Source organism: Macrotis lagotis, chromosome 1 (assembly GCF_037893015.1).
Source record: "Macrotis lagotis isolate mMagLag1 chromosome 1, bilby.v1.9.chrom.fasta, whole genome shotgun sequence".
In the NCBI taxonomy this organism is placed as follows: domain Eukaryota; kingdom Metazoa; phylum Chordata; class Mammalia; order Peramelemorphia; family Peramelidae; genus Macrotis; species Macrotis lagotis.
This window is the reverse complement of record NC_133658.1, coordinates 298105966-298123405: the sequence shown is the minus strand read 5'-3', so window position 1 is coordinate 298123405 and position 17440 is coordinate 298105966. Positions and strand designations below refer to the sequence as shown.

Sequence of the window (17440 nt, the reverse complement as noted above, 5' to 3'; positions counted from 1 at the left end):
ACTTGGAGGAGATTCCCAGACGGGGGAGGGGCGGGAGGAGGACGCAGCGCGCGTGCGCACACGCGCCGCCACGCCGGAGGGGGCGGGATCTCAGCGCCCTGGGCCGCCCTCCGCTCTCCTCCCGCCTCCCCTTGCGCGCGCGTATCGACTGGTGTCACGTGGGGACTCCCCGCGACGCCGTGCCCACCTCCAAGATGGCGGCGGCGGTGGCTGGGTTCCTCCGTCGGACCGGCTGGAGGGTCCTGCGGCTGCAGGGCCGGCCCGGTGAGGGGGGCGGCCGGGCTGGGCCGGGACCCCCGGGACCTGGGAGGGGCGCGGGGCCGGGGACAGGAGGGGGCCCGTGTGACCGTGGCGCGGGGGAAGCAGGCCGTGGGCTGCTGGCAAGGTGAAGTGAAGGGCGCGCTAGGGTCTGGGCCGGACGGGGGGCCTGGCCTTGTTTCCAGGCCGCCCCCCCCGACGGGCCTGAGCCTCGACGGACCGACGGACCTTGACCTCCAACCCTGACTTTGGCACGCCCGGCCCCAAACGTGAATTTCAACTCCTGACCAGAACCGAGACCGCCGACATCTGTTCCATCCGAGACCGAGACCTGGGCCCCGACCCCCAGGTCCAAATCGGGCCTGAGCCCTGACCCGCCAGAACCTCGACTCTGGCCCACAGCTCCACCAAGCCCACCGACACTGGTGTCTGTGATTGTGTGTAGCCGCCGGGACGGGGGTCATTCTCCCCAGGCGCAGAACGCGGCAGCCCCGCCCCCTCCCTGGAGAGCCTGCGCGCTCCAGGCCCCTTCTAGCACCCTTGACCTTGCAAAGATGCCAGGCCTGGGAGCATATGGGCTGCCCCCTTTGTTAGAGAATGTGCCCACTACTCGATCCTCCCACTTCCATCCTGCCTTAACTTAATTATAACCTTCATGGGGGCGGCTAGGTGGCGCAGTGGATAAAGCACCGGCCCTGGAGTCAGGAGTACCTGGCTTCAAATGCAGTCTCAGACACTTAATAATTACCTAGCTGTGTGGCCTTGGGCAAGTCACTTAACCCCATGGCCTTGCCAAAAAAAAAAGGGACTTATATCAGGTGGCTAGGTGGCACAGTGTATAGAGCACTGGCCTTGGAGTCAGAAGAAGGGGAGTTGGAATCCAACCTCAGACATCAGACATTAGCTGTGTGTGACTGAGCACCTCACTTAACCCTGATTGCTTCACTTTCGGGGTCATTGCCTTGATTCCTATCTGGTTACTGAACCCACATGGCTCTGGAGGAGAAAGTGAACTGCTGACTTAGGACAGCTTTCCCCCCATTCAAATCCAATTCATGTGCTTGTCATGGCATCACCTCCCTGAGGTCAAGGTCTTCTTTGAGGATAAAGGATAAACACCATCATTATTGAAAATATAGCCCTTTTCTCCTCAAGGAGAAGTTTTGAAATTTAAAATCATTTCCTTCTCTTCACTTTTGATCCCATCCATTGTCTTTCTGGGGCAGCTGGGTGACTCAGTGGATAGAGTGCTGGTCCTAGAGTCAGGAAGATTTATCTTCCTGAATTCAAATCTGGCCCCAGACATTTAATAGCTGTATAATCCTGGGCAAGTCACTTGACCCTCTGGTTGGAGAAGGAAATGAGAAACTGCTCTAATATCTTTGCCAAGAAGATCTTCCCTGTGAAAACAACTGCCTTCACTATATAGGCTTGGCAACTCATCTATTACTAACATCTGAGAAATTTGCCTGGGGCACTGACAGGTTAAGTAAATTATTCATAGTCACAACCAATATGTGTAAAAGATAATTATTGAACCTAGGAATATCCTGAATCCAAAGATGGCCCTCCATCCATGATGGCATTTGTCTCCAGTTGCTGGCACAGTCACAGCCAAAGTAGAAAGGAGCTGTGTAGGACTGAGAACGGTTTTATATTTTCATTTCCTTGTTTATCATGGCTATAGACTTCATCAAGTGACCAACCTATTGGTGATATCTCTCTCCACCAAAGTTCCTCAGAAAAGACAGTTACAGAAACTATACAAGCTTTTCCAAGATGGTAGAGCATAATGGAGCTTTTTAAGAACCCAAGGTTAGAGGTGGCTAGGTAGTGCAATGGATAGAGCACCAGCCCTGGAGTCAGGAGGACCTGAGTTCAAATGCGGCCTCAGACACTTAATAATTAGCTAGCTGTGTGGCCTTGGGCAAGCCACTTAATTCCAAAACCTAAAAAAAAACAAAACCCGGGATCACTTTCATGTTAGGAGAAAGGCACCAAGTAGAACTTTTGCAGAAGGAAAAAGTGCTTTGAAATGAATCTCACTTGATTCTCACAAACAACCCTGTTAAGTAGGGAAATACAAACTTTATTATCCAGAGACTTCCTAGGAATTAAAGCTGGAAAAGACCTTTAAAGATTGCCTAATCTAACCCCCGTCATTTTTCAGATTAGGAAAATGAAGCCCAGAAATATTATGGGCGAATACCTTACCAAAGTCGTACAAATATAAGATGCAGAATTCAAACTCAGATCCCCTGGCCCTAAATCTATGACTCTTTTTAACCGCACTAGGCAATTTACAGATATGATTCTGAAACCCAGATTTAGAAAGTAACTTGTCTATTAACAGTCATTTCAGTCAGGCTTGATTCTTGGTGACCCTATTTGGAGATTTTTTTGGCAAAGATTTAGGAGTGGTTTGCCATGCTTCTTAAAACTTATTTTACAGATGAGAAAAATGAGGCAAACAGGATTAAGTGACTTATCCAGGATCACACAGCTATATGTGTTTGTGGGGGGGGGGGTGGGACTTGAACTCAGAAAGATGAGTCTTCCTGACTCAGCTCAGTGCTCTGTCCACTATATATATATATACTGTATTTCCCCTTGTATAAGAAGCACCTTAATTTGGGGGCCCAAAAAAAGTATTAGATAAAGTCATTGAACTCAAGTTTGATTCATCATGAAATTCGAGGACCTAATGCTCATAGGTTTCAGACATCTTTTGGGCAAATCTGGTACATACATGCATGCTTAGTCCATTCTGTTTCATGAACCTGAAGCACCAATTAAATCCTCCTTTGAAATCAATAACTTCTTTTTCATCAGCAATTCTTGCCTCATGCTGAACCATCTTTGTGGACAAAGGAATTCCAATTGCCCATTGCTCTTCAATCTATCTCTGGCCGTCTTGCCTCTCATGATCTTCTGCTACTGTGCTGTTTTCAGTAGGGTTTTTTCTTCCTGGAGCCAGTCGGAATTATTTTTTCAATTGAAGGGAGGACCAAACTGATGTTCAGCAGCACGATTTCCATTCACTTTTGCAAACTGGATTGCTTTTAACTTGAATTCAACACTGTATGAAAATCTTTTCTGAGCCATTTCTGGGCAGAACATGGCAAAACATAACATCGATAAGAAATATGAAACAGTGCAAAGACAACAAGCGTGAAATGCAAGTAAAAAAATCTAAAATAGTGAGTGCAAAAACAAGCGCGAAAAAGCAAAAAATCTATAACCACTGTGTAAGACGCTCTCAGTTTTAGTCCCCAAATTTTTCAGAAAAGGGTGTGTCTTATACATGGGGAAATACAGTGTGTTTAATAAATGACAGTTCTAAAATTCAGTCCATGCCCTCTGACTTAAAATCAATCATTCTTTCCTCTATTGTCCCTCTCCCCACCTTTAAAATATCATTATACTAACACTTTGTAGACTCATTTCTGTTACCGTTGCCCCTTTGTCTTTTATGTTTTTGAGTGTTCCTCTAGTTTGTTTTGCATCATTATACCTTGATTATATAATAGGTTCTTTAGTTTATGTGGTATTTTCAAAGGGGTCTCAAGAGGAATCTTAAATTTTATTCACCTGGGAATAATTATTCTTAACTGTAATATTTAAAATTTTTTTCACTTATTAAATTTTATTCTAATTTATGATTCAGATCCTTTTTCTGCCAAAAAGTTTCTGGTTTTGTTCCTTTTTTTAATCACTGTTTTGATGTTAGGACAGGCTGGAATCTGGAAGAGTTAGAATATGGACAACAGCAGATGAATAATCAACTGGATTATAAACTCCTCAAAGTCCTGCACATAGCAGGTTATTAATTTTGAATGAATGAATGAAATACATTATCCTTAATATCAGGTTGTGTTTTGTCTAGTCAAACAGAACATTTAAGGACAGAAAATCTATAATGATTTTCTGAAAAGAAAGACTGTTCTGTAATCAGTAGTAGCAATATCCCATAATCTTAAATGGTATTTCTTATACTCCAAATGTTTTATAAAAATTAACTAAAGATTGACTAAATAAATAATCCTATATGATCAACACATAACTATTACCTATTCATTTAAATACTTATTCTGATAAATATAGCTTATCAAAGTTTTAACTGTTCTTTATTCAAATTTTAAACTTGTATTCTTAAATTGTTTTTGTTGTCCAGTTGTGTCCAATTTTTTGTGTCCCCATTTGGGATTTTTTGGGCAAATATACTGGAGTTGTTTGACATTTTCCTTTATAGCTCATTTTTATAGATGAGGAATCGAGACAAATAGGTTTAAGTGACTTGCCCAGGGTCACACAGTTAGTAAGTGTCTGAGGGCAGATTTGAATTCAGGAAAATAAGCCTGACTTTAGGCCCAGCACTGTATCTACTGTGCCATCCAGCTGCCCTAAAATTATTCTTGACTAATATTACTCAGTATTATATGATGGAAAAAAGCCTTGAAAATGGAATCCAAAGAATTGGATTTGTATTTGTGCTACTTACTGCTTATGTGACTTTGAGCAAATGATTTTACTTTGTGGGCCTCAGTTTTCTTCATCTCAAAAAAATTAAGGTTTCACACTAAATAAACTCTAGTCCCTTCAAAATTTATATTCTGTGGTCATATGAACTAAATATAAATAAAAATTACTTGTCATACAGCATTTTTCCTTCAGATTATATAGATCCATGATCTCGTTTGATTTTCAACCCCATGAGTCGGCAAGCATTAATATCCCCATTTTACATTATGAAATAATAAAGAGGAATTAACAATTTACCCATCATCTCAAAATGGACAGAAGTAAAATAGGGCCTGGAATTTATCTCACTCTTTCCTGGTAATAATATTACTTTTCATTTGTATAAAACTTCACATTTTCCCAAGTACTTTCAAATATGTCATATCATTTGTTCTTTATAATATATAAGATAGATGGACCAAGGAGGATGATCCCTATTTGACAGATAAAGAAATTGGACTCAGAAATGTTAAGTGACACCCACAGTCACTCAGTCATGACATGGTAGAGCCAAAATTAGAATTCAGTTCTCAGTTAAGTGTTCTACTGTGCCATATTGTTAAAAGGTATTCATTGCCTGAAGTCTTCATCCCAAACTCCCAAAGTATGGGTCAGTCTGCCTGTTAATCTCATTTTATACCATCTTTGATCTTGGATATCTTGATCTTGAATATGAAGATGTCTTTGACCATTCTATGTCCTGTTTCAGTGACCAGGCTTCAGCTCTCCCTGATGCCACGGGCCTTCCATGCTTCAGCTTTGACAGTGAAAGCTTCACATGAACAAAAGTACCAGCCTCCATCCTCTTCTTCTCAACAGCACTCTGAGTCTCAGGGAACAGAAGAGCCCAATCCAGAGTCCTCTCATTCACATCCCCGGTAAGCACCAGTAACTCAGTCATCTGAGGGCTAATATTTTTTTATTGATGCCATTACTAAAAAAAGTTATGGTTTTTCTGTGCAGTGACCAAGGGATACATTTAGGTCAAGCAGATCCTTTTGTTTATTGATTATCAATTTTGGTATATACTAAATGTCCTTGCTTTTTAGTAACAATAGTGGGAGATTTTCTTAATCCTATTGGCACTGAAACAGCTATGTCGGGGCAGCTAGGTGGTGCAGTGGATAGAGCACCAGCCCTGGAGTCAGGAGTTCCTGAGTTCAAATCCAGTCTCAGACACTTAATAATTACCTAGCTGTGTGGCCTTGGGCAAGCCACTTGACCCCATTTGCCTTGCAAAATCCTAAAAAAAGAAAAAGAAAAGAAACAGCTATGTCACTGACACAAAAGAAAATAAGATTGATTCTTTACCTTGTAAGAAAACATAACATTTGCGACTTAGTCTTGGTATTGGACTTGTTTTTCTTAATTGGGCTTCAGGTATACCGATCAAGGTGGTGAGGAGGAGGAGGATCATGAAAGCGAGGAGCAGCTACAGCATCGGATCCTGACTGCAGCTTTGGAGTTTGTACCTTCTCATGGGTGGACCCCAGAAGCCATTGCAGAAGGAGCTCAGGTATATATTTATATAGAGAATAACGGAAAGTTTATTAAATAGAGAGTCGAACTGCTAGGCATTTTAGAATTCTTAGATATCTTTCCTAAAAAGGGAAACAATAAAATATAGAATTCCCTTTCTTCCATCTTCTTCCCTTCTTCTACATATATCCAGAGTTCCTTGTCTATCTTTCTTTATTGTGATGTAGTGTCATGAACATTGATCCTGGAGTCAAGAGTCCTGAATTCAAAATTGGTTCTAATATATATTAACTGTATGACCATGAAAAAGATTTTAAATATCTACGAGACTCATCTGTATAACATGAATAACATTTCCATTACCTACCGCAGGGTTGTTTTGAGCAAAGTGTTGGTAAACCTCACACTACTGAAATGTGATTTTCTTAGAGATTCCATCAGTCTCTCTCCTCTTTCACAGACCCTGGGTCTTTCTAGTGCAGCAGCTGGCATGTTTGGAAATGATGGCAGTGAACTGATTCTGCATTTTGTGACACAGTGTAATGCTAAACTCAATACTGTAATGGAAGAAGAACAGAAGCTTGTGCAGTTGGGCCAGGCAGAGTGAGTATCCTGTAATATCAATACCCAATGAGTATAGGAACACATTTGCCAGAATCCAGATCTCCCAGTCTGTCCTTAAGTAGTATAAGACTTTCAGCAGAATAAGGAGAAAAAATTAGATCCTGTAGTCCAGCTCTTTTTGGCAAAAAAAAAAAAATTCCATTGACCAGTTACTCTGACAGCTCAAGTACAGATAGCTTTGATCAGGTCAGAGTTATGAACCAGTAATAGCTGACTAAGGGTGGTTCCAAGCCATCTACTTTGACACATAGACACACTGTTTTCTTTTCCCTCTTCTAGGAAGAGGAAGACAGACCAGTTCCTGAGAAATGCAGTGGAAACCAGACTGAGAATGCTGATCCCATATATTGAACATTGGCCCCGGGTACAAAGTTCATATGTAGTCCCCATATAATTATTGATAATAATAACACCAACTCAGCTCTGAGCACTATACCAGGGTTAACTTATTAATCATTACAGCAGATGACAGGATAATAGTAAGTACAATAAGGCCAGGACTCAAACGCACATCTATTAAATGTTTAGAGTAACTGTTAGTCCCAGGCATTTATCCCTCTTTTTTGAAAATATCAGGGAGGGAGATGGGGACAATCTGGCAATATGAATGTCCCTGGGCCCTGCTCACAGTATTGACTGAGTCCTCCCAGCCTATGCAAGCCTCACTGCCATGAAGAAATTGTAAAAAGCAAACTGATTTTTTTTGCTGCATTTCTAACACAGGGTACTTTATAACAGCAATCTTCTGGGATTTAAGAGGAGGCTCTGGGTTATGGGAAAACATCAGCAAGGACCTGAGAGTAAGAAAGTTTGGCATATTTTGGTAATCCAGTTTAGCTTAAGTATAGGACATGGTAACAGGAATTGTGGAAGCTAATAATAAAAAAGATTAAGGCCATGTTATGGATATTAAATGCCATCCTATAATGAATTTAAATTAAGGCCTTGGCTTTATAGATGATACCAGATCAGTGAAGATATTTTAAGCAAGTATGGGATATAGTTAGAGCTATAATTTGAGGAAGATTAACTTGACATTAGTGTGCAGATTTCTGAAGGTGGGATGGCCAGTTAGGAGGCTATTGCAATATATCCGGTGAAAGGTTATGTTCACATTAAGAATGGAAAGAAGGGAAACCATTGATTATCAGAATAAAATTACACTTCTGCCAAGGCTGAGCCTTGGTACCACATGCTGAATCAAGCACTAGTTTTCCTTGTTTATTACCTAGAGAAGTATCTCTGGGTGGTGAAGCAAATTGATAAACAACTCAGGCAAGCAAGATTCAGATTTGTGTCCTGTTGAGATTTCATGCTACTTGGCTAGAATTGTATCAGTCAATGAAGAAAAGTCTCAGTTCTTTCATTATTTTTTGTTTTTGTATGTGTGAGCTGAAACTACAAAGTAAACTGTTTCCTATTAACTATTTCAAATCAGTTCTTTTATGAGGTTATGCCATATTTGTTTCTGTGTTGTTTCCTTTTTAGGCTCTTGGCACACTTATGCTTCCTCATAATATCCCAGCCAGCCTAAACCTCCTCACCAGCATGGTAGATGACATGTGGCACTATGCTGGAGACCAGTCCACTGATGTAAGTGCCTCCTACAGGTCCTGCCCAGTTGTACTTAGGCTTAGAACAGTTGTGGGATGATTTACTATTTTCACCAAGAGACTTGGGATTCTTAGAATACAGGAGTCTGGTGTTCTGATTTAACTACAAAACTTAAAGTGAAGTTTTCTTAAAGAAGTTTATGAAAGTTCTCTAATTATAAGCCTACTTCATGGAGCCTACAGTATCATCATCTCAGAAAAAAAGACAAATTGAAACAAGAAAGACAAACTGTAAGCCTGCTCTTCAAAATAGTTCTAATAGAGCTAACTATAGCCTTTAACTTTTTGTTCAAAGTTCAGTATTTTAGCTAAAGGATCAAAAGTTGGGGGGGGGGGGGCTAGGTGGCGAAGTGGATAAAGCACCGGCCCTGGAGTCAGGAGTACCTGAGTTCAAATCCAACCTCAGACACTTAATTACCTGGCTGTGTGGCCTTGGGCAAGCCATTTAACCTCATTTGCCTTGCAAAAACCTAAAAACAAAACAACACAGAAAGTTGTTAAAGAATTTTTCTTACCTACAGTAATGATGCAAAGCACAAGAGATTGTTTTTATTTAGAACTGCTTTTTTTATATCCATTTCCCATCAGCCTCTCAAGATTTAAATCCTACAGCAGAATTTCTTGGGTTTTTTTTTTTAACTCGGGCTGATTTTCATTAACACCACTCTCAAAAAAAGAATACCATTGAGACTCCCAGCTCTTTAAAAAGAAACTCCCTTCCCCCAACCTACTTCTCCACTGAGAGATCAATAAACTCATTTAAAGCAGCCACCAACAAAGAATCTGCCTTGTTAAAAAGCATCATCTTTTTGGCAGGAAATAAAAGAAGTAACTTATACCTTCATAATAACAATTAATAAGTGATAGTATTTTGTGGAATCTGGATAGTGGAGACAGAGAAAGACTCCCACCACAGTTGTAATAAACTGCTTTAATAAACTTCCTCCATGTGGGAATACACCACCGACTGAGTTGGTAGGAAAATGAAATTGGAAAGCAAAGAAATTAAAGGAATAAAACACTAAGTAGCTGAGGTGGTGCTTTAAAGAGGGATTTACCAAAATAGGCTTCTCCCTTGCACAGTTACAAGTTGCTGAGACCTTCTCCTAACTCTGGACAACCACTTCTTAGACCAAGCGGATGGGAAGCCACAGGGCAAAAGAGGATCTTGCCTTTCTATCATCTCTGTCTTTTTGGTTTTGTTTTTTGTATTTACAAGGCAGTGAGCTTAAGTGATTTGCCTAAGGTCACACAACTAAGTATTAAGTGTCTGAGGCTGGATTTGAAGTCAGGTCCTTCTGACTCCATTTAGCTGTCCTCATGTCCTCTCCTAGGCTCCACATCAACTCCGATTGTTTTCTTGACTTGCTTCTGATGCAGATTAACTGGTACACACGTCGGGCAGTATTGGCTGGTATTTACAACACTACAGAGCTTGTGATGATGCAGGACTCATCTCCTGACTTTGAAGATACTTGGCGCTTCCTTGAAAACAGAATCAATGATGCCATGAACATGGGACACACAGCCAAACAGGTTATCCTAAAATTAACTTAACGATATAGGGGCTGTTCTACCTTAGTTCTTCCCTTGGTTATGTTTTCAAATTTGGTGAATAAAAACACATCACCTGCAAGTCTCTTTTAATACACTCCCTTCCCTCATGCTTAAAATGAATGTCACATACATAGAGACTTAACTAAGAATCTCATCTCTTCCATCCCACCACTGTACATTAATTAGTAACTCTACTAGCATTGCTCCAGTCTGACCTCCACTTAAGCAGTTAAACCATCCTTTAGTGTAGAGGTATCAACACTTACCAGTTTGACCCAAACCAAATTAACAGGTAATTGGGAAAGTTTTAGCAGAATAAGTAAATGAACATAGATATTGTTAATTTGTGATTTTCTGAGTCAAAATGCAGCCCACAGAGAACCATTTCCATTTGCATTTAAGGCCATGTTCTAGTGCACAGGCTCCATCTGAGTTACATGTGCTTGTTTTTTAATACCCGCTTTATGTTTAATTACATAATAGAGCACTTGAGAGCTTTCATTCTGTTTTTCCTAGGTCAAATCCACTGGGGAGGCACTGATCCAGGGAATGATGGGAGCAGCTGTGACTGTGAGTATCACTGCAAATGCCTTGAGTTTACATTAATCTTAAATCTTAAATGCTGTGTAACTCAAGTGATTTGAATTTTTGAAAAGTTAAAAAAGCTTAACACTAGTTTGACCATGTGCAATTTATTCTATCTTTTCATTCTTCCTGTTGCACTGGGGAAAATATCAAAGTCTAGAGTCAATGGTGTATTTCATAATAACTAGAATTTTTGTGAAGCTTTAAGGTTTACTTGGTGCTTTTCATTCATTATCTCATTCACTAGTGTATCACATTACTGCTACCTTTCCAGCCTCTGTTATTCCCACTGACCACGACCTGATTTAGAGTCAGGACCTAAATAGTCAGCCTCTGATCTTTCTTTCCTTCTTTGATTTGTCTTCATTAGCTCAAGAACTTGACAGGCCTGAACCAGCGTCGATGAAGAGGAAGGATAGTGAGCCTGAGTACCCCAAAGAAAATGGAAATATATTGACAACTCTTTGAAAACCATGAAGTGTTGTACCAATGTAAGGTTTTATTCAAAACAAATAAGACTTTGTCCCAAATGTGACTTTGTGCAATGAACTATCTATGTGCTGGTTGCTTTGCTGACTATTCCTGACTAGAAACTGGGTCAGTTCTTCAGTTCCTAATGCCACATAAGAAATCTTGTCTTCAGCAGCCTCACAGCAATGTGTAGCAACTGTGTTGTTGGAAAATCAAAACTTCACCTATCTGGTCAGGTAACGATGTCCACTGAGTACCTTCCTCTTACCATCCTAGCACAGTGTGGGCCCCAGGATTATATTGATCTTGTCTTAACCTTCTCCTAAGGACTTCCTAAATTATAATTTGATAATTCAACTCTACCGTGATTCTGCTGTTAATAGTTACTATTACATTGCCTACCATCCATCCCAGTTGAGCTGTATGAAAAGGCAGCATAGTTCATGTGTATCACACATACTCTTCTTTGAGGAAATCCCACAGTGACATCTTCTCTGTTTTTCTGGTTAATGTCCTCCTACTGTGCCTGTGAAACAGGGGGAAGATGGGCATCATCTGTAATTCAGGTATTTGCCAGGTAGTTATGCTCATCTATACCTTTCATATGGTCCTGGGCCCTCTGGAGTCTTATACCTACTCTCTTATGGAACTGTTAGTGAATTTAGATTCTGTAAAGATGATAATAAAAGTGTTTAGAAGAACTCCATTTGTTAGCGTATCCTTAGAAGGGTAGGAGTAAAAGGTGATTTCCATCTTCGACTTCACCCTTGATTCTTTTTTCTTCCCGTAGCTTATTGGACTTTGTTCTGTCAGTCAACATCTGTCTTTCAAATTTTATACCCTGTTTCTTCACTGACTATTTTCCTTCAGCCAACAAGTGTACATATTTCCTTAAATTTAAAAATAAATAATCCAAATCTTCTTTACCCATGCTGTTCACTTCAGCTACTGTTTTGTTTCTCCCTTTTTACCACCAAACTTTCTGAATGAGTAATCTACATTCCCTGGCTCTCCTTCCTTGCCTCTCGTTAACTTTTTTGTAGTCTGGTTTCTTTGACTACTGAAACAATGTCCTTTAAGGTCAGAAAGAATATTTAGAGAAGAGGTAACAGGATATAGTGGAAAAAGGACTGGACTCAGAGTGAGAAGGTGTGAATTTTAACCCCAGCTTCTCTACTTACTGCCTGTTCCTCATCTATAAACTGAAGATAATAATTTCACTGTCTTCTGCATGGAATTTTGAGGATAAAATGAGATAATTCATGCAAAACATACTATACCCATAAAATGTTAGCTCTAATCACCATATTTAGCAGGCTTCTTCAGTGCTCATCCACTTTGATTTTTGTAATATATGACCCTGATGATAAGGAATATCACTTTCACCTTGAAATTCCCACTATAACTCCTCCTATACATTCACTATCCTGGTTCCCCTTTCCTTACTGACTTACCTTTTTCTTTGTCCATTATCTTTTCCTCCTATCCTATGCATGTGGGCACTCACCAAGGTTCTTTTTTTGTCTCAGTACTTTCTTTCAGCAAGTTAGTGGTTGTGAGATTAGCTCCCACATTGTTAACCCCAAATTCATATTTTCAACTGCCAGCTATCCAACTCTACCTTGGATGCCTTATGACACCTCAGATTCAAACTGTGATATTAGACAAGTTGCCTCTCTATTCTTTACCAGTAGGATCTATAAAATGAGAGGATGTGAATGATTTCAGAGACTCAATACTAATAGCTAAATGTAAAACCAAATTCTTCCTCTTTCCTCAGCCTCTCAGCCTGTCATTTTGTTGAATTTGAAGTCAGAAAGACCTGGATCTCAGTCCCACTTCTGTTTGCTTCCTCTGTATCTATAGACAGATTACTAAACTTGGCCTCAGTTTTAACATCTCTAAAATGAAAGAATTAGACGCATTAAATGATCTCTAAGGTCCTTTGAGCTCTAAATCTCTAATGCTATTCTGGACTCAGTTATTAACAACAGTAGCTTGCCCATCATTAAAATTTAAAAGCAAATTATGATTATATTACAGGTAGCTAGGTGGCACAGTGGATAGAGCACCAGCCCTGGAGTCAGGAGTACCTGAGTTCAAATTTGGCCTCAGACACTTAATAATTGCCTAGCTATGTGACCTTGGACAAGTCACTTAATCCATTGCGTTAAATAAAATTTTAAAAAATATATTTTTGAAAAAGACAATATTATATGTATCTATATATTCCCATAGTATGGGTCTAGGCCCAGCTCAGGGCCTTGCACATAGCATAAACAACCAATATTTGTTTAAAAAAAAATAAAATTTGTGAAAAAAAACTTGTGGGAAAGGTAAAAGTTACTTTTGTCTGCCTATGGGACATTTTAGAACTTCATTGACCCTGAAGGAGTGATCCTGGGATTCAATAAATGGTTGGTGTTGGTGCTTCATGATTCTTAATTCCAAAATTTATTAATCACCTATGAGCAGAGCACTCTGAAAAAGATAAACAGTTTGGATAAGTTATGGTCTTTTCCCACGTGGAGATTACAGCTTAGCAGGTCAGTAAAATTCCTATACATAATTACAACAAAATAATGCGAGGTTGAGTTCATTAGGGGTACAAAGTAGTGCCCCTCAAAAGACTGCCAAGATTGGAGGAATAAGGGAAGGCTTAAAGAGTAATTGGGGGGGCGAAGCCAAGATGGCAACAAGAGTGGATCCTGTCCTAGGCACTCTCTCATAAATCTTTGAAACTAAGGACTCTAAATTTTCAAGAGACAGAACCCACAGAGGGACCCAATGAGGCTGTTCTACTCAAGGTAACCTGGAAAAGAGCAGAAAGGCTCTGCTCCCCGGGGTCGGAGGGGTGGCCCGCCAGAGGGAAAGAACTTCAGCCTCCCAGAGGCAGTCCCAGGGCGCCAGGAGCCGCAGCTCACAGCAGCGCAGGAGTTTCCTGACCTGCGCCCCAGGGAGCACAAAGCACAAATTGGGGGAACAGTGGGGGACCTCTGCCAGAGCACGTGAAGCCCAGCCCTCAGCACACAGCAAGCTGCTTGATCACTGCATTCCAGATCCAGGAAACAGAAGCAGGTGGAGCCAGTAAGCAAGAGCCCCCAGGGCATGAGCCCATTAAACCTAGGAAGGGGCATGAAGAGAGATTGCTGAGCTCTGTCCTTGGAACAGGACTCTGGGGCTCTGACCATATTCAGATCCTGATCACAGTCCAGGCCCCCCCCCTTAGAACAGCAGGGCTCCCCCCCCCACCTCAGCCCCATGGCAGAGGGGGGCACATATGGCCATTAACAGACCAGGAGGGAGGACAGAGCCTCACAAACTGAGACCCTTGTGGGAGTGTCCCAAAAGCTCAGGAAGTACCTCCAAAACAGGCTTAGACTGGGAAAATGAGCAAGCAGAGAAACAAGAGAAATACATTATGAACCCAAGAAGGGTCAATATACTCAGTCTGAAGAGGAGGAAGCACAAGCTCCTGCATCTAAAGACTCCAAGAAAAAGTAGAAATTGTGCTCAGGCTATGACAGCTCAAAAAAGACTTTGAAAATCAAATGAGGGAGTTAGAAGAAAAACTGGGAAAAGACAAGGAGAGAGATGCAGGAAAAACATGAAAATGAAGTCAGCAGCCTAGTCAAGGAAATCCCAAAAAATGCCGAAGAAAATAGCATGCTAAAAACCAGCTTAGGTCAAATGGATAAAACAGTTCAAAAAGTTATTGAGGAGAAGAATGCTTTAAAAAACAAAATTGGCCAGATGGGAAAAGAGATAAGAATACTCTGAGGAGAAAACTCCTTCAGACAAAGAATAGAAATCAGGGAGATTGATGAATTTACCAGAAATTAGGAATCAATACTTCAAAACAAAAAAAATGAAAAATTAGAAGAAAATGTGAAACATTGGAAAAAAAAACAACTGATATGGAAAACAGACTTAGGAAAGATAATTTAAAAATTATTGGAATACCTGAAAGTCATGATCAGGAAAAGAGCCTTGACATCATTCTCAAAGAATACAGGAAAATTGCCCTGATATTCTAGAAACAGGGCAAAATAGAAATGGAGAGAATCCACCGATCCCCCTGAGAAAGAGATCCCAAAAAACCAACCCCTAGGAATATTATAACCAAGTTCCAGAACTCCCAAGTCAAAGAGAAAATATTACAAATAAGCAGCCAGAAGGACACAATTCAAATATCGTGGAGCTGCAGTCAGGATCACACAGGACTTAGCAGCAACTACATTGGAAACTCATAGGGCTTGGAATAAAATATACCAGAAGGCAACCAAGAATCAACTACCCAGCAAGGCTGAATGTCCTCTTCCAGGGAAAAAGATGGACTTTCCATGAACCAGGGGAATTTCAAATGTTCCTGTTGGAATGGCCAGAGCTGAACAGAAGGTTTGATCTTCAGATACAGGACTCAGGTGAAGCATAGAGATTGGAGGAAAGGGGGAAAATATGAGGGACTTAATGAGGATGAACTGCATGTATTCCTTCATAGAAAAATGACACTGAAAATACTCATATGAACCTTCTCAGTTAATAGAGCAGGTAGAGGGAACTTTTATAGATGAAGCACAGGAGAAAGCTGAATTCGAAGATAAAATATGGAGTAAAAATGGAGTCAATAGAAAAAAGGGAATTGTAATAGGAGAAAGAAAAAGGAGAGGGGGGAATAGGCCAAGATATTCCATATAATAAGATTTTTCTTTATTACAATGAGCTACTGCAATGATATGGAAGGGGGAAAGGCAAGGGAGAATGAGGGAATCTTTACTCTCATCAGAGGTGGCTGGGAGAGGAAACAGTATATATATTCAATGGGGTATAGACATCTGGAGTAAGGGGGCACGGGGGGGGGGGGGATGTGAGTGATGGAGGAGAGGATGGACCATGGGGGGAGAGTGGTCACATATAACATGTTTTCTTTTTTACTTGCAAGGGGCTGGGATTGGATGGCCTGTCCAGGACCATAGGGTCAGGTGGATACTGGGCCTAAGGGGTGGTAGGGGGCTCAGGGGTTCAGGGCCTCTTGGCCCCAGGGCCAGGGATCTGTCTGCTGCACCACTCAACTACCCTTACAGCCGAGTCAGAGTGAAAGGAGAGAGAAAATATAGTACATGATAGTGGAGAAATACAAAAAGCAACAGTGGAAAAATATGGAAGTAACTTTTGCCATGGACTTACCATAAAGAATGTGACCCACTCGCGATAGAGTTGTTGGTGTTGGAACAAAGACTCAAGCACATTTTTAATTATTATTATTTTGGTGGGGGGAGTGCAGGGCAAATGGGGCTGGATGGCCTGCCTGGGGCCACATAGCAGGGTGATTGTTGGGTGTCTAAGGCTGGATTTGGACCCAGGTGCTCTAGGCTCATGGGCCAATGCTCTGTCCTCCATCTAGCTACCCCTACTATTACTATTTTATTTTATTTTAGGTTTTTTTCTTTTTTTTTCTTTTTTTTTGGTTTTTGCAGGGCAGTGGGGTTTGGGTGGCTTGCATGTCACGCAGCTGGGTGATTGTTGGGTGTACAGGCCAGATGTGGGCTTGGGTGCTCATGACTCCAGGGCTGGTGCTCCATCCACTGTGCCACCTGGCCATACCTACAATTATTACTATTTTTTTTCTCTCCCCTTTATCACTCAAGTGAGTCTATATTTGGGGGGGAGGTATTTTGTTTACTCTTAAATGAATATTTTATTAATGTGTAAAAAAATTTGTACAAAATGAGAATAAATACTAAATATTAAAAAAAGAGTAATTGGACTGTTGAAATAACTGGTCAAGAATCTCTGCAAGTGAATCCTAGAGAGAGCAAGGAGGAAACAGCGAGTGGAAATTAAAGAGGCAGATTTTAGCCGAGTTTAACGACAAACTTGAGAATTAGAGCTGTTTAAAATTTGAATGGGCTGTTATGAAAGATTATGAGTCCATCATCAATGATTTTACAGAAGAAATCGGACAATTTGAGGGGATAGTCTGGTGCCCTCAGGTACACATAGAGATGGTCTTGCCATCACTCACATCTGTTCCACATCAATATTTATGAATTCTAAATAAAATTCCTATATCTGATTATACTTTGTTGTCATTCTATCTCTGCCTTGCAACTCCAAACCCAATTTTCTTCGTCTTCACAGTGACCTTCATTCATTCCATCCCTCTCCCACTGGTGGTGGGGCTCCTGGGGCTCTGTCACTTGGCCTTGCTTGTAAGCCATTAACAGCATTTTGGAATTAAACTGTTTAATTCCTGACTCTTCTGCTTTTGGAGGGTTGGGGGCAGGATCGGAGGTTCTATTTTGAACCTCTTGAATTTGAAAAGATTATGG

The 17440-nt window shown here is 40.9% G+C and overlaps 1 protein-coding gene across 1 annotated transcript; it reads left to right on the top strand.

The window, feature by feature from the left end:
* The first annotated feature begins 73 nt into the window (after nucleotides 1–73).
* On the top strand, nucleotides 74–13300 carry COQ9 (coenzyme Q9). The gene is made up of 9 exons (XM_074211246.1): nucleotides 74–264; nucleotides 5489–5657; nucleotides 6160–6295; nucleotides 6719–6861; nucleotides 7162–7246; nucleotides 8371–8475; nucleotides 9876–10031; nucleotides 10569–10622; nucleotides 11008–13300. The coding sequence occupies exons 1-9, from the start codon at nucleotides 195–197 to the stop codon at nucleotides 11041–11043; spliced, it is 954 nt and encodes a 317-aa protein (XP_074067347.1). The 5' UTR covers nucleotides 74–194; the 3' UTR covers nucleotides 11044–13300.
* The last annotated feature ends 4140 nt before the right edge of the window (nucleotides 13301–17440 follow it).

Bases quoted from the DNA above. Each gene is read 5' to 3' on its own strand.
- COQ9 (XM_074211246.1), top strand. From the start codon at position 195: ATGGCGGCGGCGGTGGCTGGGTTCCTCCGTCGGACCGGCTGGAGGGTC. The intron at 265-5,488 runs GTGAGGGGGGCG...GTCCTGTTTCAG, and splicing joins GCGGCTGCAGGGCCGGCCCG to TGACCAGGCTTCAGCTCTCC. The intron at 7,247-8,370 runs GTACAAAGTTCA...TTTCCTTTTTAG, and splicing joins ATATTGAACATTGGCCCCGG to GCTCTTGGCACACTTATGCT.